Source organism: Calonectris borealis, chromosome 2 (genome assembly GCF_964195595.1).
Source record: "Calonectris borealis chromosome 2, bCalBor7.hap1.2, whole genome shotgun sequence".
Classification (NCBI taxonomy): Eukaryota; Metazoa; Chordata; class Aves; order Procellariiformes; family Procellariidae; genus Calonectris; species Calonectris borealis.
The window spans coordinates 58576409-58602460 of NC_134313.1; the positions used below are offsets into that span (position 1 = coordinate 58576409).

The 26052-nt window shown below is 39.9% G+C and overlaps 1 protein-coding gene across 1 annotated transcript in view; it reads right to left on the reverse strand.

Annotated features, from left to right (window-relative positions):
* The window catches only part of PIEZO2 (piezo type mechanosensitive ion channel component 2), a 177841-nt gene that overhangs the window by 135003 nt on the left and 16786 nt on the right, over positions 1-26052 (reverse strand). Inside the window, exon 3 of the mRNA XM_075144509.1 lies at positions 12649-12811. Within this exon, the coding sequence (XP_075000610.1) occupies positions 12649-12811 (163 nt within the window). The remainder of the gene's footprint in view (positions 1-12648; positions 12812-26052) is intronic.

Genomic DNA, 26052 nt, shown 5'->3' on the forward strand with positions numbered 1-26052 from the left:
TTTTACAGACAATGAAATATATATTAAATACAGTAGGGCTGATCTGGGAAATCTACCTTTCTCTTGGACATATCTGGTTATTTCACTAGCTATACCCATTATAAATGGTGTATACTAGCATGTCAATTGCTTTGCTATTGTCACCATTCACTTACAGATCTCTCAACATATGTATTATCAGATCCTGGTGCAAAATAATGTAGAGGAGATGGCAGCCCAAATATGCAGTCATCTCATTTCAGGCCAGGCAGCACAAAGAAGCATTCTGTCTGCTCATCACTACTGCTCATATCTGAGCTCCTACCTAAACAGGAGTTACTTAAATATTCAGAAACAATGCGGACAGTAGGCTGAAAGTAGCAGACGTTATGCCCTAACTTCTGCCACAGCTGTTTCAGTGAGAAAGCCATATAAGGGGCAAAAACTATGATCCCTTCTGCTTATGCTGTAATTACTAGATGAACCTGCTCCTCATCTAGTCCTTTTGGGGCCAATCCTGCTCCTCCTGGACTGGCTCTAGTGCTCTGTGCCTCGAGCTTAATATGACCAGAGAACAGTGAAACCTTCAACAGTGTTCATATCCCAAACAAAAGAGAACGAGTGAGACTGCTGGACATTTAAAGGTTATGAAATGACATGCCTACTATACATGGGTCTGTGTGAAGGAGACCCTTGTTTCTTCAACTCGTGCTTTCAATTTGCTGAAGACAATATGCATTGAAATGTGGAATTACGTACAAAATATGTATAGAAGTAATTTCAAAACAAATAAGTTATTCCATGGGACACTATCAGGACTCCTATCTCTGTGAATACCATGAATCTGTGTTGAATATGAAGACAGGATTCATACATTTATTACAGCTTAAGCTGAATGGGAGTTCTGTCTAAATGGCTGAGATAGCACTTAATTATACATATGCAGGAACAGGAAATAAAAGTCTGAAGAGTCACAAAAGAAAATAATAAAATGTTATCCATGCAGAAGCAGAAAATGTTCTTGAGGGAAAAATGAACAAAATGAAAATATTTTTAAGTATAAATTGGAGGAAAATACACAACACCTTCAAACAACAAAATAAAAAAGAGGAAACAGAAGTAAGAAAACCACATAAAAACAGCCCAATGAAAGGTGGGACTTGATATCCTTTTCTGTCCCTTCCCCCTACCTGCCCCCCTCACCTCAGGTGCCAAACGCCCAATTTCACACCTTGATCTCCTCAAAACAGATCTTTGGATTTTCCTATCGTGATAACTAGGACCATGATTTTTTAACTTGACCAGGCTAATCACTCTTGCTTCATTGATCTGAAGGACTTTTAGGCTACATTTTGTCCTAACAGTTCAGTATTAATAATCTAGTACCGACACGTATGACACAGCATGCCCAAGGAGAAGCACTAGGAAAGAGGATATTTCACTGGACCAGGATACAGCTGAGAAGGAGATGATGGTCCAAAATTTCCATGGACTGAGGCTTACACACTTTAAGCATAGCTAAAAGCTTGCAAGTTGATGAGTTACCAAAGTAGTTAACTTTCCTTATATTTCCACTTTTATTTATATATGAAAATATTAATTCCAAGTTCTACAAAAAAGTTAGGACCTCACAAACACTCACAGGACATGCAGAACAACCTACTTCTGGTGTTACTGAGGTCATCGGCTGTTGGAAAGAAAACTTCATCATTCTGAACTCAGCAAATACCAAACTGATTTCCCAAGTTTTCCTTCTAAAACTACAAATCTCCATTTGGAGTTGGGGTTCTTCAACTGCTCTCCTCAGTTTAAGACAAGCTAGCAAATGGGAAAACCTGATCATCAACAACAACCATAATCTGCAGTCCCGGATGCTTTTCCAGAACAGATGCATACTGTTTTGCAACTTTTCAGCACAGCCTGAATTATCAATAATATGGCTGTGCAACGATGGCCTGGTTTCAGAGACCAGGGCTTTGCACCACCATGCTCCCTGCAAGAAGTGGGTTAGCTTCTCCATCTCTCTCTTCCCTTCTGCAAGCGCTTTTAAGGATGATACCTTAGTCCTTAGCCTTATTCTGTCCACCTCCCCGTGGTGTCATTCATGTCCCAGGCGACGATTATTTCAGTGAAAAGACTATGACAGCTAAACAACTATAAGTTCGATACTTTTTTGTATACAAACATATCTGTTTGTAATTCAGTATCCAAGGTGAAGTCAAGTAGCTGTAAGGTCATGTTCCTTTCCTGAAGTAGCTGAAAGGCCATGTTCCAGTGTATGTCAAAAAGACAAACTTTGGATTCCCGCACTCTCATAGTCATCGCTCACCAACTGGATTATCTGGGACGGCTTTCCAGTTTCTCCCATTGAGAACTTCAAATTGCTGAAGGCAGGCAAACAGTGAACAGTTTTTACATCCAACATGGTGATAATGTGCCTGTTGTTTTAACACTTTCTGATGATTAAATAGCCATGCAAGTACGCGCTCATCACAGAACACCATTACTCCAGTCAGACTGTTTTGCAAAGCTCTTTTTACTATGTGGATTAGTGTAAAGCTAAAAACCCATGCTACATAGGCTACAGTTAGAAAAATACTTTTACTTCCATAATAAATTACTTATTATGCAATTACAGGATCCCTGTGGATGCTGATTAAATCAAATAAACTTTGCCATTCAAGGAGTATAGAGCATTTGTGAAGCCATAAACATGTGTTTCCATGACCTTTGCTCTGCAGAGCAGGGCCCCAGGACTTTTTATAAACAAACTAAATGCAGTTTAGGTTTTTCAGCAATCGTGTGGAAGTCCCGGGAGTATTTATTGTACAACACTTTTTTAAACTGCCAAATTAAGATAGAGAACAGGCAAGGAAACAGTACAGCCTCTGTGGCAGCTATGGCAGCTACTATTGTGGCCAGGGCCAGAATGTCCATTAGCTACTTTGGGGGCTGCTTTATTAACATCCAACTTTTAAATGTTTCATCTGGTACAGTATAAACACTACTGCACAAAGATATCCTCTAGACCCAGAGATGTATTTACTAACAGGAAGCCTAAACTCCAACCTAAAACCCATTCTTGCTTCAGAACACTCCTTGCTTTGTACCTACATTTAATGGTATTGTGTCTGTAAACACAAATTTGCTCATTTATTGACTTTTCGATTCTAGAGGGACATGAATGAAACTCTTCAAAACTCAAATAATGAGAGTAACAAAATTTAACTAACCAGAATTGTTACAACTAAGGATATACGAGTCTCAGAATGGACACAACTCCCATCCCTGCGAAAGCATTGCATTAATTACCGGGACCTCTCAAGCATGCACTGCTAAGCTCACAAGAATAAGTTCTCCTGAGAGTTCAGGTGCTTCCTCCTTCCAGTTGGCTCCTAAATGCTGTACAAATAGCCTCTTTTGCAGTATTTTGACATTTCCTCAGAGCCAGAACCAGGAAACAAACAGAAAGGAGTGAGAAAATGAAGAATAAGCCTGAGAAAAACATACAGTTACGTGAAGTTCACCAACTGTTTTTAACATGTTGCTTCTAGAATTTTTAAGGTTAAATGGATCCTGCTGCATCAGCTCAATTTATCAATTTATCTATGTATTATGTGGACATTTAAAAAGTTATAGAGATGCAGTGATGAGCCTCATTATCAAATTTAATGTCGAGATGACACTTGGTGTTTTCCAAGGGTCTGGATTGCAGGTGGCAGAAATGCAACCTGCAGTTAGATTGCATGGCAGCACTGCCAAGCTCCCAAGGCAACCTGCTTCTCATGCGGTCATGCTCTGCGAAGTACCTCTGTGAAGGAGAGCCTGAAACAACCTCCTGAGAAGCTATGCGCAAGTTCACTGACTTAAACACGTTCTTGTTGCCTCTGAATTGCCAGTGGGGCTGCAGGGCTCACCCCAGTTTCCCAGAGCCACTTCCCGGAGCCAGCTCCTTCCCAGGACCCCCCGCAGCATCCCAGAGCTCAGCACAGACTCCCTTGCTCCTGATAGCCACACCAGTTTATTTAAAGAGGGCCGGATTGTCTTCATGCTGCCCTGCAGTTTGCATGCCCTGAGGCACACACTCATGGCCTCCTGGTGACACTGTAACTGTAAACCCAGGATTCTCTCTTTGGCAGAGAATGAAGAAATCGCTTCCTATAACTATTTATTTACCCTTAATTAGAGCTCATATTTTTATTCCATACCTCTGATAGAGTAGCACAGATGCAATTTATTTGACATCTTTAATAAGTCTGTTCAAGCCATTACTATGTCCAAATTTCTGGACTTTCTTTTCATTTTAAAGACCTTAATGCTTACATTGAACAGTTGGGTTTAGGAATCATCTGAGACAAGCTATTTGATTCAACTGTGTTAGTGCAAGCAGAACTATAGAAACAGACTCTCTCTCTGCTATCACATTGTTTTATTTCAGTTTCCTCCATAGTGCCTAAGCTGGTGCATTCAATCTAGATGGAACATATCATAACATGACTGAGTTCCTATTTTCAAGCTTGCTCAAAAAGCCTCTTTTTCCCCAAAAAGAAGATCTTTAACCTTTATCTTTAGAAATGAGATACGTACAGGAGTAGGAAGAATTCATTACCTACCTGCCTTAAGGAGCAGTACATACCTTAAAAATGCATATAGAAATATTAATCAAAATAACACAATATTCTTTAGACAGACCCAGCTGTGAGTACAAAAGCTGGGAAAGAAATTTAACTGCTACTTGCTTTACCATCAAAGGAACTGCAAGCCCTTAACGGGATACAAATGACTGTCGTTTTAACCTGTAGTCAATACTACAGCACGTTAAGGTAATCATTTATTGAATTTCCAATTTTGCAAGAAATTGAAGAACTTCACAGTTCTTCTGAAAGTGTCAGCATGTGAGGAGTGGATTTCCCTGCTTCTTTTGACATAGAATAGATACAAAAACTTCCACACCAACAATTCTCACACGTCATTCTACTTGAGCTCTACAGAAATGGGGCTGCCTAGCAAAAGTATCATCTTTAAGGTCACCTTGCGTGAGATACATGCGGTGCTCAAAGGGAGCCGAGGCAGGTCTGCAGAAAGCCAAAGGGGAACACCACTCTACACAGGCACAGGGGGTGCGCATGGCGGGAGGGCTGCAGACTGCAAGCCAGGAGAGAAAAATAAAACCACTCTCGGAGCTCAGCACTTCATATTCGCAGGCACTGGGTGACTTAGGGGAAGATCCTGCTAAATGAGCTGAACTCATCAAGTGTGAGACAATTGCAATGAACATTTTGGTAGGTGTGAAATTAATGAGATGATAGAGGCATTTTGGAATTTAAACAGTATTCTAAAATTTATACTACACAACTGAACCACTGAAAAGAAAAATCCTGAATTAACTTTGAGTCCTATAGATCTTAATGAAAAATTTTATCACTGATAGATCTGAAGTGTGCTAAAGCTTGGCTTAAATGCCTACACAGTATTAGATAAATTCATCAGGGATGTACCATCAGAAATAACTTTCAGTGTGTTTGCAGTGTTTGATAGTAATGAATGACATACACTTCCACAGGAAAATCTCCTACGGGAAAGAGTCATCAATAGGATCAGCTGTTTACTGGAAGCATATAGGGACAGAGGCATTTAGCGATTCAGAGGAAATGAAAAATAAAAAATAAATAAAGACAAGCACAGTTCTGAAGCAGAATAACAGGAAGGCAACTCATTAAATCCTGTATACAATAGATATTGTACTGAGAGGGCCAAAGATTATTTCACTTCCCAATGTACCTACTGCACCTGAGCAAACACCAAGTGATTTCAGCAAAAGACTTACTTGGCTAATATGGAAATACAGTTTCACATCTTGACTTCAAAAAGCTGTCAAGGCTTATAAGCCAAATGCAAAAGAGAGGGGAACTCACAGGCAGAGTTCGGTGGTTTGGCCAGAGATGATTAAACACGTTTTTTTAGTGAAAAGGAAATAGGAAGACTTGCGTTATGACTACAAGGCACAATTCAGTACAAACTCTATATGAGCTAGTGCAGGTATGTGAAGCAGCACAGCACCCATATGGAGTAATTCCTGGATCAAGAAATATACACATTGTACCATTATCCATCTTGCTAAGAAGCACGATAAACAGCCCAACTGGAGTGCTGTGGTTATTTGCAGTATTCCTCAACTCATACAGAAGTGGCTTGGGTACTTCTCCAGTATCACCCTGAAGAGCCACAGATTACTGGGATGAACAGGAGAATGGGAAATCTTATCTATAAGAGGACCCAAAATTACTTGACTTCTTTTGTCTTGCAGAACAGACTTTGAATAAATATGGTTTTTTTCTCCCGAAATATTAAAGAAATAAATGCTAGGGAAGGAAACAGTGTATTCAATCAAATGAGCAGAAGAAGTAAAAGGGTTATAATGCAGTTATAAATACATGTACAATCTAAATTAGAGGTTTTCTAATCACCAGAAAAGCAAAATTACAGAACAGGGTCCTGTCAGGAGCAATGGGATAAAGAAAAATTGCCCTGTTTTCAAGATGGTGCTTCCTACCTTCCAGAGGGAATTGTGTGATACAGCTGCCTGCAGCAGCAGCAGACCGAATTCCGTGACCCAGGAGATTCCTTCTTGTACTGTGTTATTCACCACTTAGGCTGTCCAAAGGCAATAATATTCCATTATTTTGATCTCCTGGTTATCACCTCTGTATCTCAAAATTTGGAACTGAGGACTGTTAGACGAGCAAACCAGTAAGCCCAGTGAAGAGCTGTCACAAGAATTTCATCATACATCTATCATGTTTCCAACCAAAACAGGACAGGTGCATGCTAAAGTTTCATGCTGAACAGGTTAACAGCACTTGGTAATACATAATGTATTGCACTATGTACCATTATATAGCTGAGGCACTGTTGTAGTATAATTACATATTTGTGTTAAGACTTATCCAAAGACATGTGCATCAAATGAAGAAGGTAATGTAACTTGTAAACTTTTGACCCTTGTTAAGATGAGATGCATTAGAATTGTTACTGAGGGAGGCAGCTGGGTAAGGTCTGGCAAACTTCACCACTACAGGCATTGCAAGCAAAGTGATAAGCGAGCCTCACCTACTGCCTTTAAACCGCAGAAATAAGGTATTAAATCCTACTTACACTATGTTCAAAGCACACTAAGACCAACTGGGTTTTGACCAGTTCTCCAGAGGTTAAAACCAAAGAAATATTTATAACCAGTTAGAAAAGGTAAGCAAATGCCATGCCAAATAGAGATGCCAATGAAAAGAAAAAAGAAGAGGAAAAAAAAAGGTGTCATCAAGAAGCTAAAAGAAGGCAAGAAGTTCCAACCCTCTCTAAGAAGTTCTTTTTCCCTCTTTATCATCTGTAGTATTTTCCACAATATTTTCCACAATAGCCATCATTTGCCATCTCTGAAGAGAAGCAAACACTGAAGGAGCAGAAGTTGCATATGGGAAGATGTTTAGAGCAGTCAGCGCCAGAGGGTCCCACATCAGTGAGAGCTAATGAAGCCAGGTGAATGTCTGATGCTGGTAAAAGAAAATTAAATGAAGATAAACAGAAACCAATAAATAATCTCAGGAAAAATATACCCATTCAAGGCTTTAAGAAAAATAGGATGGCCATCTAGACAGGGTCATGGGCACCACTGTAAACAGCTCAAAGGAGATCTCCGCATCTAAAGGCAAGAAAATTGGCAAGGTGTTAGCAACTACAAGGACTGGGACATCAGATCTTTCTCGGAGCTGTAAGCTGAACTAATTATCCATATTTTACGGGACATCCAAGTAGGTGATACACCAGTAGAATCATCCAACCCAACAATCTCTGAATCTAACAATGAATGTCATAATCCCATCATTCAAATCAACATTAAGACCTTGCCTGAAATGCTGAAGCATTGATATCCCCTGTACCTCAAGAGAATATTGCAGAACTATAGCTGGTTCAGAAAAAAGGAATGGAAGCAAAAGAAATGGAAAAAAGAACAGGGATTGCTTACCTTAAACAGACAAATATGCAAGATAATAAATAGATTTGATTTCCCTTATACCATCTCGCTCTGTTTTATAACATGTAATACAAGAGACTTTCCATAAAATTAAAGGGTGTTAAATTTAAAATAAAATCAGAGAGCACTTATTAAATTGTGGAAGTCCTTGCTTCATGACGCCACCGAAGCCAAGAAATTAATGAGGTTTTAAAAGGGTCTGGATAATTATATGTTTAACAAGATTATTCAGAGTAGCTATAATTAACAACAACATTTTTTGGAAGGGATTTGAAACCACATGTTTTAGGATTAAAGCCAGTCTTTCACTAGGAGAGATCAGGATAAACTGTAATGTTGGAGATGGGGAAAAAGGGTATTCCCTTACTTGCTTATTGTCCTTATCCAGCAGGTACCAGTTACTTTTAGGATGAGGATACTCATCTAACTGCGCAATTTCTAGACAAGGAAGTCCTTGGACAAGGCACAAGACGTGTAGCTCTCAGAGCCTATCTGCTCTGTCCTGCCTGTTTTGCAGTCACACTTGCAGACCTAGACCAAAAGAGAGCTCTCGATTTACGACATGCCCGATGTAGGCATAGGACAAACAGCCCTGTCACTGTTCAAAAAGACAAAGCTAAGAAACTGAGCATTATGCCTGTTCCTATTTGCCAAGGGACACAGAAGCCGAGAGGCAGATGAAGTAATAGGCTTGAGGACACAAACCAAGTTTGTGGCCAAAGTGAGAACCATGCTGGTCCTCCTGAGTCCAGTCCAATATCTTGACTCCAAGCCAAGCTCTACTCACATTCTTCCCAAACCTTAGTTTATTTTAAAACAATTTCCCCTTTTTCCTTTTTTTTTCTTTTTAAAATCCCAAACAAATCTCTGCCTTCCGCAGAAAAGAGGAGGGGTGGAGGCTCTGGGATCAAGCTTGCCTCAGATTACGGGAGTACAGACCCAGTGGTCCCATTTGCTTTCTAGAAAAGCGTGGATGAGAAACAAGCTTGAATGGGCAAGGCAGCAAGTGCCGTGGGAGGAAGTTGCATTGAAGACTACAACTGTATATTTCAGTTAAGATTAACACCTCCTCTGAAGTTTAAGTTGTGCAACCTCAGAAGGATTTTCCTCCCCCACCCCCCCGTCACTTACGATATCAGGCAATTCATCCACAGCCTCAAGAAAAAGCTTCCTCCTTACTAATACCTATCAGACTGTATATACTATATCTGCATTTTAGCATATAAACCACCATCTGCACCAAATAAAAAATGCCGTACTTTCAGCTGCAGCTGGGAGTTAACTGTTCTTTCTTATTTTCTTCCACCTTTTACACCTTGTGACTGGCATTGTGCTTTTCGGCATTTGCAACCCGGGCCTGTCTCCAGCTGAATTCACCTGCTTTAAATTTTCTGAGCCCTAATAAAAAAGGTCTGCAGACACGTTTGCTCCAAGTGTGCAACCATTTAGGGGTGGTAATGAGTTGGACTGCAGCCTGGTATCTGGCAGACCTTCCTACTTCATGACTCACTGTTAATTAAAACCACACTCTTTGCTTATTCCTGGGATAGCGTTACATACAAATAATTGAGAGTCTCTCACTGCCTTACAGCCTCCTCCCCCAGTTCTGTTCTGTAGAATACACTTTTCTGATGGAGATCTGTTTCCCTTAAAGTTGGATGCAGTGTAATGAAGAAGGACATCCATTTTTCAATGAATCCTTGTTGTTCTTAATTTGGATTCTGATACTTTTTCTTATTTTGAATTGCATCTCAATCCACAGGCAATCTGTTCCATTGTACTCTACATCTGGTTTCTGGAGGCTACTACCATGACAAAGTACAGCACAAAATTGAGTATCACAAACTGCCACTCAACTCCAGGCATTTTTTCAGCATGTCCATATAACAACTGAAATGTGATGGATTCACACAGAGTTTTGAAAAGGTCACTTCTAGACCAATTATTTAACAATTATTTAACAGGTTTTCTTACACATTAATTTTGAAAGGAGTAGATAGATTACCCGTTCTTTTTTTATTTAAGCCTATTTCCGTAGTATTTCACTCTCCCCCAAAGCAAAGAGGTCTGAGAATCGCTCAATGTAAATAATTTCATGCAAAAAGGTAAAGCTGCAAGACAAACTCTCTGCTTTTGTCTGGAAGTCACAGTGCTGATTTCCTGATTTATAGAGCCACCTGTGGTTAGACATCTAGCAATCTGAAAAGCCACCTCTCTCATGGCTCTGTTGAGCCTGTTCCAATCAGCTGATACATTCTTAACAAAATCTCGTACCACAAATCTCTGATGACTGGTGGCAGGGACTCTCAGCAAAAGCTCTTCAACTCTGGAACTGGCTACCGGGCTGGTCTAACAAACCCAGGACTATCTCCCTTGGAGGCACACCACCAAGCTCAACACTTCTCCTGAAGCGTTTGTTTGTAGGGCAGTTATTGCTGCAACTCATTTTGCATTTTCTAATTCAATGAAGTTACAGCATCAGTAGAGAGCCGCACCAACACGCAGCCACAGGCATCAGTAAGCTAATGCAGAATTCAAAGAACTGATCATTTATTTAGTTTTCCTTTTTCCAGTGGACTCTACCAAGGAAGAAATGAAAATTATCATGTGAAACCCATGGTTTGGACTCATTTTAAATCCTGCCAATATTCTCCCAAATTCAGACACTCAGCTGCATGCTCTGCATATGCATTAGGTTCCTTACAGTCAGTCCTGCCAAACACATACTCCTAGCAGATTCAGCTGCTTCTGCAGCCTCCTCCTAACTAGCAGAAATGATTCCAGGATGTTATGTGCAGACACCTACAAAGAGAAAGCTAAAGTTGGAAAAATATGTTTAATAGGTATTTAATTTTCCACTCTCCATTTCATTCCATCTTTAAAAAACAAGCAGGTTATTCTGATGCAAATTCATCATTTCAGCTGTGAAGATCACAATTCCTTAAAGCATTGGGGTTCACCTCACATGACAGTAACTATTATCCCTTTTCCAAAAAATTTCCTGTGAGTTTTGGGTGTCACTAAATCTAAACACAGCTGCTGCGTTCACTAGATAATCTATAATAAATACCATTTACGGAACATAAATAATATTTGGGTTTTGATGGGGTTTTTTGATGTGAAAAAGTAAAATATATTTACTCAGATTTCCATTTGTCCAGTATCAATATTTCTTTGCAGCCAAAGTTTTCTCTTTCTTCTCCCCCACACTCTTCCTTTGTGGAATATTCTGGCCCATTTAGCTGCATTGGTGGATTGCCTTCAGGTAGCCAGTCTAGGACCAACCCAATTTAAAGCTACACTCTGTGCTTCAAAGAAGTCTGTAAGAGCCCACTTTGGTAAAATGCAACTCTTTTAAGAGAGACGAGCTGAACACAAAACATGCCAATTAGCCACACTTCTTAATACTTCAAACATCTCCCCTTATGGGTACAGCCCCAGATTCTAGCCTGCTGCTAACTCCATTTTGCCCAGCTCCAACGATAAGGCAGATTTAAAGTGGATAAAACCAGCTTCCAGGAGACACAGCAAAACCTTGCATACGCTCATCAGACCGAGGCCTATGTATCCTCCAATGTGTAGTTAAAAGCTGCAATCTTCAGGCAGTCCTCAGCTGCCAGGAGAGCCCGTAAGAATTACAAGCAACTGAGTATAAAGCACAGTCCTGATACTGATCTCTCATGTGCTAGAAACTCGACCAGCTTCTGGCAATACCACAATCCAGACAACATGGCAACATGCAGAGAGGCTGTTTTTCCTCTCTGTAGTGGCACCAAAATGGGCAGCTGATCTCCCTAAATACTTTACCCACTTCAAAGTGCAATTTCTATTTGAAATGAGCAAGTTGCAACTGTCTCCCCTAAAAATGGAGTCTTGAGAGTAAAGAAAAAACATTCCACCCATACGTAAAACAAGACAGAAAATAAGACCCAAGGCACGCTAGACAGTCTGATAAAAAACATGTTAAGATTAGTTGTAGGAATTTCTCTGCACCCTGGGCTAAATTCCCACTGCGGCTTTTTATATTATAAAATTGTTCCCCTCTTTCTGTGGATTTTTCTGCATTTGGTATCTCTGCCATTCTTCTTCCCACTAGTAAAATACACAGCAAACACCTCCAGCTAAGCCATTCCCCCAAATTATCCTCAAGCTCACTCCGTATGACCTCAGTTTTAGATAACTCCTTCCATGAACATAATACACAGTCTCTCTTCCCTTCTCCTAAGAGTCACTTCTGATAATCACTCAGATGCTACTGTTATTCTTGGTTAACAAGTTTGGAAATATGGATGCTATCTAAGAAACTGAGCAATGTATGTAGCAAAACAACCTTGTCGGACTTAACCAGCAGCTCTGGTGAAGAAACAACTTGTGATCGACCATCGTGATCATTTCTTAACTCAAAACGATTTGAAAAATTCAGTAGCATATCTACCTCTTTTCATATTCTGCTTTGTTTCCTCAAGATAACAACAAACGAAGGTTTTCCACTTTAAAAACAATTGTTTAGCTTCCTGAAATTAAGTTCGCTTCTTAACGTACCCGGTGGTCATGAAACCGTTTCAGAATACATCTCAGACAGGAATGCCAAAGCTCACTATTAGCTAAAAGCCGTACAGATAGAAATGTGTATTTGATACCATTTCCTCATTTTCAAATTGCATGTTGCACTGTGCTGCATCCTCGGTTACTGGCTTCTGAAACATGTTGCGGCAGATGAGCCATATTGTCAGACTAGCAATGAACATCCCAATATCTGGTACAAATAGTCTGATCACGTTGCCAGCATCTGCTCCTTTCACACTGTATGGGATGAAAAAAACAAAACAAAAAAAGAAAGAAACATTTGTTACTTCTAATGACATTTTCAAGTGGAACAGAAAGTTAGCTCAAGGCAAAGAAAAAACCCCAAAAACCCAGTAATAAGAAAGCTTCACAATATGGGAAATATGAAGATGATCAAGGAACTCTAGACAGACAGATATTTTTGCTCTCCAGAAGTACAGAATAAGTGATTATTCACTGGGAGTTCACATATTCATATTTTAGTGATACTTAGAATTTTGATTAACCCAATTCTGAATCCATTTTGTGGAGAGGAACACAGGAACGACCTTCAAATTCAACAAAAAAAGATTTCCTAGAAGATCCATGTGTATAAATCACAACCCCTTTACTGGTATCCTTCGCAAAGACAACAGCATCCAGCTCCACCAAGGAGGTCAAGCAAAGACAAGATAGCATTCATGTCACCCCTACGTGTGCCCTAATCATTCCTGGCACACAGAGGAATAACCAGAAAGTCCGTAATATTTTAATATGTTTTATTATGTTAACTGTTAATACGTTTTATTCAACCAGACCTCTTAAATACCTATTTGGGTATTTAAGAACTAATATTTAAGTACAAATATTTAAATACTAATTAAAGTGTTATGTCCCCACCAAGAAAACCTTTCTTCTCCTCCAAAAGATTTGTAAGGCTGGATGAATTTTATGTAGAAAAAAATTTGCATTGCTTCATTGTGCAAATTTAATTGTTTAGGCTGGGAAATATGCCTTTACGGGTTTGGATGTGGCGTCTGAATTTGGTTCACTGTTAAAATTGAGAGCTTGGATTCAGATTTAGTGGCACAATGAACAGTTTATTAAGCTGCTGCATTGACTTACTGAACTTTTAACTATTAATGAGAGGATATAATCTTAATTATTTGAAAGTGTACAGCATATACCTGCCAATCTTGAAGGTAACACATTTTAAATATGCAGCTCCAATTTTAATTTTAATTTAATTTTTATAGGGCTTTATGTCCATAATCACTTCTGAGGACAGGTGAGGCGTCTGTATAGCTCCTCGGGCATAGGTGAGCGAGCTGGATTAGCTCTTCATAGCCTGAACTGGTAGAAAACCTTGATAGGTTGTTTTATAGATGCAAAAGAAGAGATCACCTCTGACCTTTCCTTATCATAACACTAGCAGCTTTGAAGCCTAAAAAAAGCTATTTGTGAAGGAGTTACCTGCAACTGCTGTGATCACCTGCAGATCTAGAGTATCTAAAAAGTCTCTAATGTGATTATGATATAACCACTGTCAGGAATCTTGTTGGCCTGCTCGTATGTCCAAGATCAAATCCTGCATTTCCATCCCTGCTGCTGACCCAGCTTTTCTACTGCCGTATATCTTGCAAAATAACATATGCCCAAAGCGGGAATAAGGTAAGTGACTGGAAAGCTATCTTCAATGTTTGTTTCAACAGGTACAAATGAGTGTATCACAGGAAGCAGTGAGCAATGTGCAGGTCTGTGGGATACTGTCCTGTAGCACAATTATGAAATGGACCCAGAAGTATTACTGAATTGGTTCAAAACAGGAGAGGGAAAATTCTAGCTCTAGTTCTTCTCCTTCTCACGCTCAGACATAGACACAGAATAAACCAACAAGGTGCTGCCTAAGCAAAACAATTTAAGATTTGAAATTGCAGCTTCTTGTAAAAGGAAAAGAAAGAAATTGCAATCATGCAACCAGAAAACTTCCTCCTCTGATGCTCTTTGCTGTTATAGATTGACCCTGAATGGTCATGCACTATATGGCAGCTAAGTAGCTTGAAAATGTTTTGCTAATGGCTTCAAATTGTACTGAAGCAGAGAAAAAAATTAAGTCATTGAAAGGCTTGTAAAAGAGTTAGATGACAAAGTCCCTGCTGGATTGCTTGCATGTTTCTTGTGCCACTGCTTCAAGCAAAGCATGCTGTAGTCTCAGCTGGCGTATGACTGCATAGCTGATCTGTTTAACGTTACAGAAAATACAGGCTTGACGTGTGTCAGTTCATTTTGCCGTACCGTAGCTCTTACTGTCACTGAAGATTAGCTAGTCAAAGCACTGAGTCTGCACTTTCTCCTCTGGCAGAAAGCAGTAAAAAGTACATGTTTAATGAACCTAATTCCCAACAACAGTGTACCCAGGATTCACAATAGCAATAATGAATTAGTTTCACTTATCCTGATCATTACGCTGAAACCTGCCTATTAAAGCAGTTTTACTAAATAAGTGGCAACAAGATCTGAATTCTTGATTCTGAAAGTATCACTCAGGCATTTTTTAGAAAGAGTTGGGAAAAAAACCTGAATCCGGTATTAGTTAGTGTAAGAACAGTATAAATTTGCTAGTCTCATATTGAAAAATGGATCAGATTACTTCTATGCAATACTTCTGTAAGTGAGCTTTTTCTGTACACAGGTATGGAGTCCCACCTAAAATTGATTTTGCATCACTTCTGAACTTAATGCACAAGTCCATCAGATTCAACCACTCACACACGAACAAATTAAAAGGTGGTAGCCTTCAAATACCAGCCCTTCTTAGTCGCACCAGGTTCTCCTTCCTCACATTGTACTCCCGTGGAGCCGCGCTGGGTCTTCCTTCGCCTATCCCACTCCCCAGAACAAGGGGAGACCCCTGCGGGAGCACTGCCTCTGTCGCGGCTCACATTTCTTTCCACTAACCCAAACCAAGTGCTTCTGATCTTTCAAAATAAATCATTTAGCATGTTGTTGTGAAAGATGTAATGTACAGTTCAGGCTAGCAATAGAGAGCCTGAACAGTGATACTTAACCACAGAGCAGGGGAAAATTCTGCACATGAATAGTTTATTCACCAAAACCGGACACAAATGTATGCTGTCCCCGTCTCCCCATGAAAAGGAAGTGTGATAATTAAAAAGGAAACAAAAGATCACTTGAAATTAGAGAAATGTATATTCTTCTGTAAAGCAGAAACATAAACTGCTTCATTCGACCCCGAGCAATTTGCTCCCCAGTTTTTCACAGCAACAGCTAAAACAAAAATCAGTTATTCCCACTTGTTATCTCTGGCAGTACAAAAAAGAATGGTAAATACTGCAATCATTCCACAAACATTTCTCACTTTATTTGCGCATTCACACATGGTCATATTTTGCATTTGATAACAGTCCATGCATTGTGCTCTTTGCTCCAAAAGAGGCTCTCTAACGACGAAGTTAAAACAGAAGCACAGGAAACCTATTCAGGAGATCTCCTAGAGAAAGAACTTTTTTTAATCCCTGCAAGAATCACAGTGTACAATGAATTGGTCACAGCCCTCGACCTACAACTAGTACAGCATCATTTATTCATCTAAACTAAATAATTTACCCACAGGACAACTTTAATTGTAATAGATACCTCTGACTGAAACTTATAACTCAGCCAGAAACATGTTCTGAAATGTAATTCAGTTATTACAGTAATTACAGTAAGCGGCAGCTTTAGAATGATTTTTCCCCTCTTTCGTTCTTACAAGATGCAGAAGAAAACAGGGCCACCCCCGCCCCAAAAAAAAAAAGTTAGGGGTTTGAAATGTTTTTCTACCTTCCCTTGACCAAGTAAATTAAAATTGCACACATTTTTTAAGACAAGAGACTACTACAGTTAGGGTTGCAAGAGTTCCTCTGTAGCAAAAATAAATTTTGTGGGACAAAAGGGATTTTATAACTTCTGCATCAATATGTGAAACTATTTTATCCTATCAACAGACCCCTAATACAGCAGTTTCCTCATCAGTCAATCTGTGTTCCCCTGTTGTTTTCAGCTGTATACTTTAAGTTTAAAGTACTTTAGAAAGAGATCATCTTTATTTTCTGTGTTTACACAGAATTTTTCTAGGACTGTGTGACCCTGGTCCATTTCTGAAGTTCATTGGTGCTAAAGAAATTACTAGGCAAAATTTCCCAGTTTATCTGCATTGAGAATAGAGTTAGCTGTGGACATACAGGCTAAAACTGCTCTCTTACTTCGTGTACACTCACTAGCAGTCAAATAAAAAACAAATACCTTGAAGAAGCAAAGCCAGCATAATTTAAACATTACATTCTTGCTTGGTGCTCTAGAAATCAGCATTCGAGTTTTCTGAAAATAAAATTTTCATTTTTTTCCTTTCTAGAATAACCATTTCTCAGAAATTAGAATTATTCATCTTCTACTGAATGCACAAAGCTTTAGTAAACAGTGAAGTGTTAATACTGCCTTACCTGGCCTGATTTCATTTCTTTAGAATGACAGACACATTACCTTCCTCTTTATTTCAGGTTTACAGAATAAAATCAGAAAAGCAGCAGAGCTATTAAAATTTACATTGCAATGACTTCAACAGAAAAAAAGTAAAATATATAGTAACACACTTGTAAAGCAACATGCATAATAATATATAAAATATTCCACATACAGAATGAAAAACAATAGTCTTCAAACTCTAAATAGTTAATATTTTGTTACAAACAAACAAACAAAAAACAGGAAAAAAAGAACAACCAGTCTTTCTTAAACAGAACTCAAATTAATTCAGCATCAGAAATATATCACAATCTTAAGCTTACGTTAAACGATAAATCAAACAATACCTCCAGATTAAAGCCCTGGAAAAAGCTTGATTTTATATTGAATACTGGGTAAACAAAGTATTTTAAACTTTATTTTTTATCATAGTTTTAAAAATTTCTCAAAAGCCTTATTCACTGCATACTATACTATCTTTTCTTTCCTCCCCTCAGGGGTTTTCTATAGCACCTGTTTACTTTCTAATTAATTGATTTAATAAATCTGCAGTTAGGTAACACTGTATTAACAGTTTACAGGTGATAAACTAAGGAAGAGATGCATGGATGCTAATATTTTCCATTCATCTTGTTTGGTCACTGCGAGACATCTGATATTTCCAAGTGGATCTAATATTTCAGAGTAATTTATGCATCACCATAGATGTTTACAGCACAATTCCCATGGGCTTCATCTGCAACTGTAATCACTTGGATTGAAGGCAAATCAGACCCAAGAATCATAAGCATGGTCCCCTGGAAACGTGGACTGGCAGGATCACACAGGTGCTATTGGTACTGTGAATGATTCATTTGTTTATCACTAGTATCCTCTCCGTGATCCAAAAATAGTGGAAACTTTGAGGGTACCAAAGCCTAAAAACCAGATTGCCTTAGAGATGTGCTTGCTGATCCTTGCTGTTGGAAGTGGGTCTTGGGGATGGTTGCAGCTGGAAACAAGTTAAAGAGGCCCCTTGTCCTCTCTCAGTTTGAACTAAGGATGAAATGTCTGCCTCTGTACTTACTCTGCTGAGCAACTCACACTTCATTTATCTGGGTCTGAGGACTGTGGACCCGGTCTGAGCCACAACCAGCACTTCAGTGAGCACAGGACGCTCACAGTCTATATTCATGCTGGCATGACTTGTCCCTGCTGGTTCAAAAGACAAGTTAGATATGATGTTGGTTCACATGGCAACCTTGATACGATCCTCAGGGCAAACCTCCGCCGTGGATAAAGTATGCGAGTTGCTGCGCACTGGTAGGTCTGCCTGTAGTCCTTTCCTTACCTCATGCTCACCCACAAATTGAAAATAAATTATGTTACAAAAATAAAATACAAACTTAGTAATATTAATATCCACAGGGCTGTGCACGATCACTCTTAATCCTGCACTGCCTTAATTGACTGTCCTCTCAGTTTATGCAGAGCATGCCGTGTGTTTTACCCAAAATACCTGAAGTTGCACTTTGAGAGAATTTTGGTCATGCAAAGTAAAAGAGTGGGAGGAAGAGGGAAGCAAAAATGCATAGAAAACTACTTATAAAAATATTTAGCATGCACTGACCTACCCAACATACAAGTTCAAAGGGCTCCTGAAGTATTTGTAAAATCTTAATCACTGCTTACAAACTATGTCTGCATGGACTCAAAAACCAAAAGTACACTTCGCTTTCTCAGGAAAGATACCTTGCAATGAAGAACACTTTCTGTATTGCAAAAGTGCTTAACCACGTATTAACCAAACATTTGCTTTCCAAACACTGCTATGCAGAGAGAGAGCAGCCATTTGAAACTAAATGCACATTGCCAAGTTTTTGGTGCCTCACTGCTTGCATAAAACATTCAACATTAAGAAATTATGGATATATGCAATATGTAAAACATTGGTTCATGCCAATTTTTCTTTTTTAAAGCACCCACTGTTTCTTGTTGTTCATTGATCTTCTAATAAAGGGCAAATTCCAGCTTGCCCAGGGCAGCACGCAGAAGACATAAAATTTAGCTGGGATTTAGCAGCTATCACGCAAAGCGCTCAGCTTTGCTACTGCCAGACTCGTGACAGTACAACATCCAGCTCGCTTTGCCCGTGTCCCGCAGCTCCAAATGTGGAGCAGGACTGATGTTGCACAGCCAAGGGGAAGTGAGCACATTCCCCTCCACACCCATGGCGCTGCGCGCGCCAGTCCCCACAGCGCTGTGGAAATGACAAGCCCATCCGCAGCACGAGTTATTTCAGATCAAAATGGGAATGTGATCCCCGACGGAGGCAGAGTCAAAGTGAGCAGAAGAGACCTGAGGACACCTCAGCTGTAGGTGCATTTTGGTCTGAAATCTTCAAAGAGACTTTCCATTGCGAGCATGTACGCTTCTCACTTGCTTCTCACTTACGCACACATTGTATAGGGATTTGGCTAAAGCGCTAATTCAGTATTCATTGATTGCTGCAAAACATTTGCAGTTAAATCTGTCCATAATGCTCATAAATACTTGCTGACTGACAGCAAAGTGTTTACATAAAGGCATACAGATATCCATATGTTCCACAATATTTCTGACTAAAAGAAAGTGCTGAAAAGACTGAAGCAGGCTGACATTCAGTGATTATTTCAAAACGTATTTGCTCCCTCTCTCTATAGCTTTCACTGGTTGGAGCATGAACAGATCATTTCAAACTACTTTTTATTTCATTCTATAGCCAGCATATAATATAATCACAGAAAGTAAAAGACACGTCTAGATTTTCCAGTCAGCTGCAGATGAGGAGGGAATAATATTTCCCCCAATTACAGCAAGCGACATTGTAAATTACTGTCATTTTACAAAGCCAGATTACCCTCGATACAGAGGAAAGGCACGCAGCCACTAGGAAATGCCACAGTTTGAGCTGGAGTGCCCATTGTGCTTCAGCAAGTGCATGGGGGACCCCTCCACCCCCCCAGCCCCATTCCTAATTCAAAACTATCCAAGTGCCACATTTGCAGGGATGGGACCATTCAGCAAGATCCTCAATTCTTCCACATGAAGCAGCTCCCAGTCTACCCTGCCTGCTCTGGACATGCCCATCTTTCTCTTCGCAGTGTCAAGCGGGACAGGACAGAAGGCAACGTCTAACCTTCCCCACCACCACCTACCTGAAAATCCCAGTGGCTTAGAGGCAAAAGCACATAGGCATTGTCGGAAGCAGGCTCCAGCCATCAGGGGCACACGTGTAACATCTCCCCTCACCCCCCAACTGATTTCTATTACAACTGGCCAAAAGAAACATCCTGATTTACCCTTGGTGCACTTTGTTCAATTCTACAGCATCAAGTCGAAAAAGAAGAGCCGTAGAAATCAGTGGCAAACTAAATGTCCCAACACCCTGAGATGTCGCTTCTTATTTTTCTGTAAATGGAGCATATGATACAATTCCTGGGTGGCAAACACTCCACATAGATGTGGGAGGCGAGAGGACTAGTTCCCTGCACTGCTTGAGGCTATCTGCTCAATGGCTGGGATGTGGGGCCACCAAAGACCTCTCTCAGGTGTGGGACGCAACTGTGGTAGTGTTTTGCCAGCATGGGAGACTCTTACCCCTGGCTGAGCATTGAAAAGGACAGGATTGCTCAGATCCAAATGGGGCAAAAAGGAGGTAAAGTCGAGTGCTCCCGCTTTTACCTCCAAGCTGGGTGCCCTTTGTCAGCACACTGCAGCAGGCTGGCCAGACCCCGTACATGGTACGTTAGTACTCCCCCGGCCACAGGCTTCCTTGTGTTTCATGTGCCAATTGCTATTTGGAGATCTCACATGATTTATTCATGAACAAAAACCAACAAAAACAAAATAAAACACAAAGCCAAACCGTTAAGCATGCGTCCTAGAGAGTTTTTGGATACTAATTGCAATGCTGATTGCTCTCCAGATTAAAACAAAGACTGGCTCACATTCTGCTGCTGGTGGGTTTACCACTGTATTGCTCCCAGCTACCACTGTACTGCAGGAGGCTGGGCCGTGCCAAGAAAAACACTGACAACAGTCTCACAACTCAAGTGCTCAAACAACGCAGGCCATAAAATACCTTCTATCAGATGTTCGTTTCCTTTGAATCCCTAGGTTAAATGGCATGAGAAAAGTTAGCCAAAATTAATTTAGCTGAAAAGAAAATAAGCACAAGGGGTAGCAGGAAACGAGCAACCTAAAAACCTAACGCAAACGGTTGGATAAATAAGATTCCTACTGAATGGAGACGACTTCTGAGAGGACCTTATGCCATTGCTGAGGCAGCCCAGACCATCAGATCAACACAACACAACGACACGCTTCAGAGGCGCAAGAATTCTACATGGAAATTACAGCATTGTCCAAGAGCAGACAAAATTTCTCCTCACTTACAGTTGGCAAAGAGAACATATCTGAGGTATAAAATCTAACACTTACTATGAAGTCTCAGTTAGAGATTGCTCTGCCATCACGTCCTTCTTTCAATTTCATGATACTCCTTTCTTGTCATAGCACCTACTAGTCTGTAGGTACCTAAGTGACATGAGGTTGCTCTTGGTTTTTGTAAAGTACCTAGACTACTGTAGCATGCTGTTAGAAATGACATAGAGTAATAACCATCCAGTTTTCAGGTTTTGGTTTCAATGTGGTAGAAATGGCTTATTTTCTCATTAAGTTATTAAAAATATCCTTGTTCAACTTTAAGCTTCATTCCCCTTTAATCTCATTGGGTTGCTGACTGCACGTGTGCTGCAGTTGTTAGCGGAAAGTAAATTTACCTATTTGATTTACATCCCTGTGCCTCACGATCTCTTATTTGTCTCCCTGGTTTTATCTAAGGCCCACCTGTAAGCATTACTAAGTCTTTTTGGTTTTTTAACCACTGGTGTCGCATAAAAAAGACTAAAAGCTGTCACAGGGATTTGGGAATTCTCCTGTCATAAATATACAGTCAGTATAACACTCTTGTGGAGGGGGCTGGCAGAGAAGTATCAGGATGAAAACAGGCGTACTGTGCTCTGCTAACATTTGCTAGATTGAATGACCCCTTTCCACAGCTCCCTCTCTTGAAAATCTAAGTCTCTTACTAGAATGGAATAGGATAGAACAGAACAGAACAGAACAGTTGGAAGGGACCTACAACGATCATCTAGTCCAACTCCCTGACCACTTCAGGCCTGACTAAAAGTTAAAGCATGATATTAAGGGCATTGTCCAAATGCCTCTTAAACGCTGACAGGCTTGGGACATTGATCACCTCTCTAGAAAGCCTCTTCCAGGGTTTGACCACCCTCTCGGTAAAGAAATGCTTCCTAATGTCCAGTCTAAACCTCCCCTGATGGATGCAGCTTTGAGCCATTCCCACGCGTCCTGTCACTGGATCCCAGGGAGAAGAGCTCAGCACCTCCCTCTCCACCTCCCCTCCTCAGGAAGCTGTAGAGAGCAATGAGGTCGCCCCTCAGCCTCCTCCTCTCCAAAGTAGACAAGCCCAAAGTCCTTAGCTGCTCCTCACAGGACATGCTTCCAGCCCTTTCACCAGCTGTGTTGCCTTCCTCTGGATGCGTTCAAGGACCTTCACATCCTTCTTAAATTGTGGGGCCCAGAATTGCATGCAGTACTCAAGCAGTGCCTGCACGAATGCTAAATACAGTGGGAAACACTAGTGCACCACAGTCTCCTACTTTTTTCTGAAAGCACTGATTATTGTCATCTTCCTGCCATAGACTACAATGCTGTCTACCTTAAAAACAATCCGGTTTTGACCTATTGGGTTTCAGACTTCTCGCTGAACATACTGACAAGAGGAATCCCCCTTTCTGCTCACTAATTAAAACTGTCTTTACATGGTCATATTATTAATATTCCATATTACACTGCATGGGCAATCAATGTTCTGCAAACATGCACAAAACTGAAGTGTGCACCATGAAAAGCTGCTAAGTTAGAGCCTGTACCGTTCCTAATGAGAGAGGAGTGAGGATGGCTTAAAAGGCCTCCCTGACTCCTTCTGTTGGAATTGTACCGGTTACTTCTGCAAAACATCAGCATTGCCACAGCAAGTCCTAGAGCGGAGAAGGACTGAAGGAGCAGCTGGAGCCGAGGGTCTGGTCTATAAGCATGATTTTGCAAAGGGATGTGGCAGCATATGTGTTATTTCCAATTCAGGAACTGCTCTCCAGAAGTCCTCTCCAAGCACCTTCACCTAGAATACAGACTTGAAAAAAGCCGATACACCAGATAAAAAATCGTAATGATGCTGCCTGCGATTAACAAAGCTGTATCTCAGCTCACGTGGATTCCTAAAGCACTGTTTCCCAAAAAACCAAGGCATACCAGAAATAATGAAAAGAGATTGACTAGGAGGATGTTTCAGAGACTTCATTAAAAATTAATAGAGATCTTTGTCTTTCAAAGTTTTATCGTCTCTTGAACAGTAAAGAGTAGGAGGATAAAGTTCTTTGCTCACTCATTTTGCCATGGAAAGAGAGCGCCAGATGATCAGCTGATACCAATTATAAATTATTGGTCAAGATTACAGAAGGAAATGAAATATGGGACCAGACTGATCTGATTTCTAGCAGCACTGAACTGGAGCAGATGTGAGCATCAAGTCCTGCATCTCTTCTTTCCTCCCACGTGTATTTTTCTCCTCTGAATGGTAGCCCATGAAGGAAAATCTTGGCATCTCAGTAAGTTCCCATAATTCATCCAGATTTCACAATAACAGTATATATTCCTTTGCGTTCTGACAGTGTGCAGAGGCCACATGAGTCCCCAGTGAACCGGGGGTGTTAACCTCTGCTCCATTTTTCTCATCATATGCATATGGAAAAGAATATTTACTGGCTGCTTGGAAGAGTCAGTACAGAACATTTACTCATGTCAAAAAAATGGGAAAAACCCTATACTATGGAGCTCTCTTCCAGGGTTAGATTAATTTTTCAACACAAATGTTATTTTCTGAAATAAAGAAACCTCACTCATTTCCTCCATTTTTTTCTGATTAATTATTCACCAGTTTATGCTACTCACTCACATTAGCTCACCGTTTGCCCAGAGCATTTAATAATAATCTTCCTTTTTAATACAGACAAAGTCTACTAAAATTTTCTGTTCATTCAGCTACTTTCTTTTTTATATATAGAAAAGGCCTTCATGTACCTGGTTTTATTCCTCTTAGTTTTCTAGTCACGCTGAGCATTTCCAGAGCTCTCAAAAAGAGGAGTATTTGACCACACTTCAAACGTATTTTAGGACTTGTGCACAATGAGGTTGCAACTAATGTATCATGATGAACATGCTTTAGATACAGAGCTAATCAGTTTTTTACTTTAAAAAATCAGCTTTTTACTTTAAAAAACTTTATTAGCTGGAAGAAAATTATTAAATGAATGTGAAAGAATACTATTACAGAATCTACAAATGTATTCTTTCACCTTTGAATTATATCAGGCTTTATTTTTGTATCACTGTACAACTTCTTATCCTTGTTTTTTGCATTCATGTGCTTTATTGTCTTCACTGACGAGTTTTTAATTTAAAAGTTACAGCTGATTTGACTGTTCATTCACAACTGCATCTGCTATAGCAATGAATCTTTCGGTTCTGCAATCACTTGCCAATGTCATCACATAGCAGGGGGATGCAGTCTGATGGCAAACACACACATACACTTAAGCTACAGGAAGACAGCAAATAAATAAAAAGTAATCAAAGTAGTTTTTTACATGCTGAAGCAGAAGAAAGAAATTTTATGACACTGCAGTGACAGTGGGAGGGGAGGCAAGAAGAGATGACAGACACAGAAGAAGATAGCTATGCTGCCGTTTGCAGCAATATGGAACAAATATAAAAACTGTAACTACCGTTTCCACCCTGGCAGTTTGGTTGTCTGCAGTTTACAGAATCGGGTATCTAACAGTCGCTCGATTCATTCTCATAGTGCAGAAATCAGGCTAGCATACTGGAGACAAGGTAGCTTAAAACCATTCCCCTTTTAAGACTGAAATGTAGTTACACAATTAGGGTTGCAAAAGAGTCTTTCACAGCTTAAACATTACCTTGATAGTTGCCAAAGCTTTACTGGGGATCCTATGTTTTCCTAAAGTTTCACCTTCTGCAGCCATATGACTGCGAGAGTCACCAACTTTTCCTTACAAAGAATACACATATCCATTTTCAGCCATCACAGCTAGGAAGAAAAGCTGTGAAATGTGAAGCAACTTCACTCTTAAAGGTTAGAAACCAGAAGAAAAAATAACATTAATTTTAAATCATTCCACTTTGAAGCCATTCATGATTATTTTTGGCATCCAATTTTTATTTATTTATTACTTTAAGTTTGACAATAGCAGAAAAGCCATGACAATACTTCAGGGAGTGTATCTTTATACCTGCGATAGAAGTAATCAATGTAGCAAGGAAAAGGAAAATTATTTTTCATTTCTTGCTAAACAATATTACATACTGAAACATACGTACCTTTGGTATCTTCATTTGAGTGTATCTAGTACCAGAAACCTCTTTACAGGCAGGAAAAATAAAGGCATATTGGAAAATATTCACATTTTTCAAACAGGCCACAAATAAGTGGCCAAGTTTTCAGAAATTATAGATACTGACATTCTGCCTGGAAATCAAAATTTTCACTGGCCCCACAATTATGGATTTATATTTCCATGCCAAAAACCCAACACTTCCCACCCCTAAACCGACTTCTGTATGTGAGATCTGTCCTTAATTTAACACGCAGAATTACAAAGTCGCTATAATTAGAGGTAGTTCTAAGGTTCAAAATTTCAATTTCTCTTTTGATCCAAATTGCTCTAATAGATCTACTTTTAGGACTGGAAGTATGGGACAAGCCCGTATTAATTCCTATTTTGTCCTGGGCTATTAAATTATTCCATTTCCCAAAAGCTATCCACAGGGTTGGAAGCATTGGAAAGTAA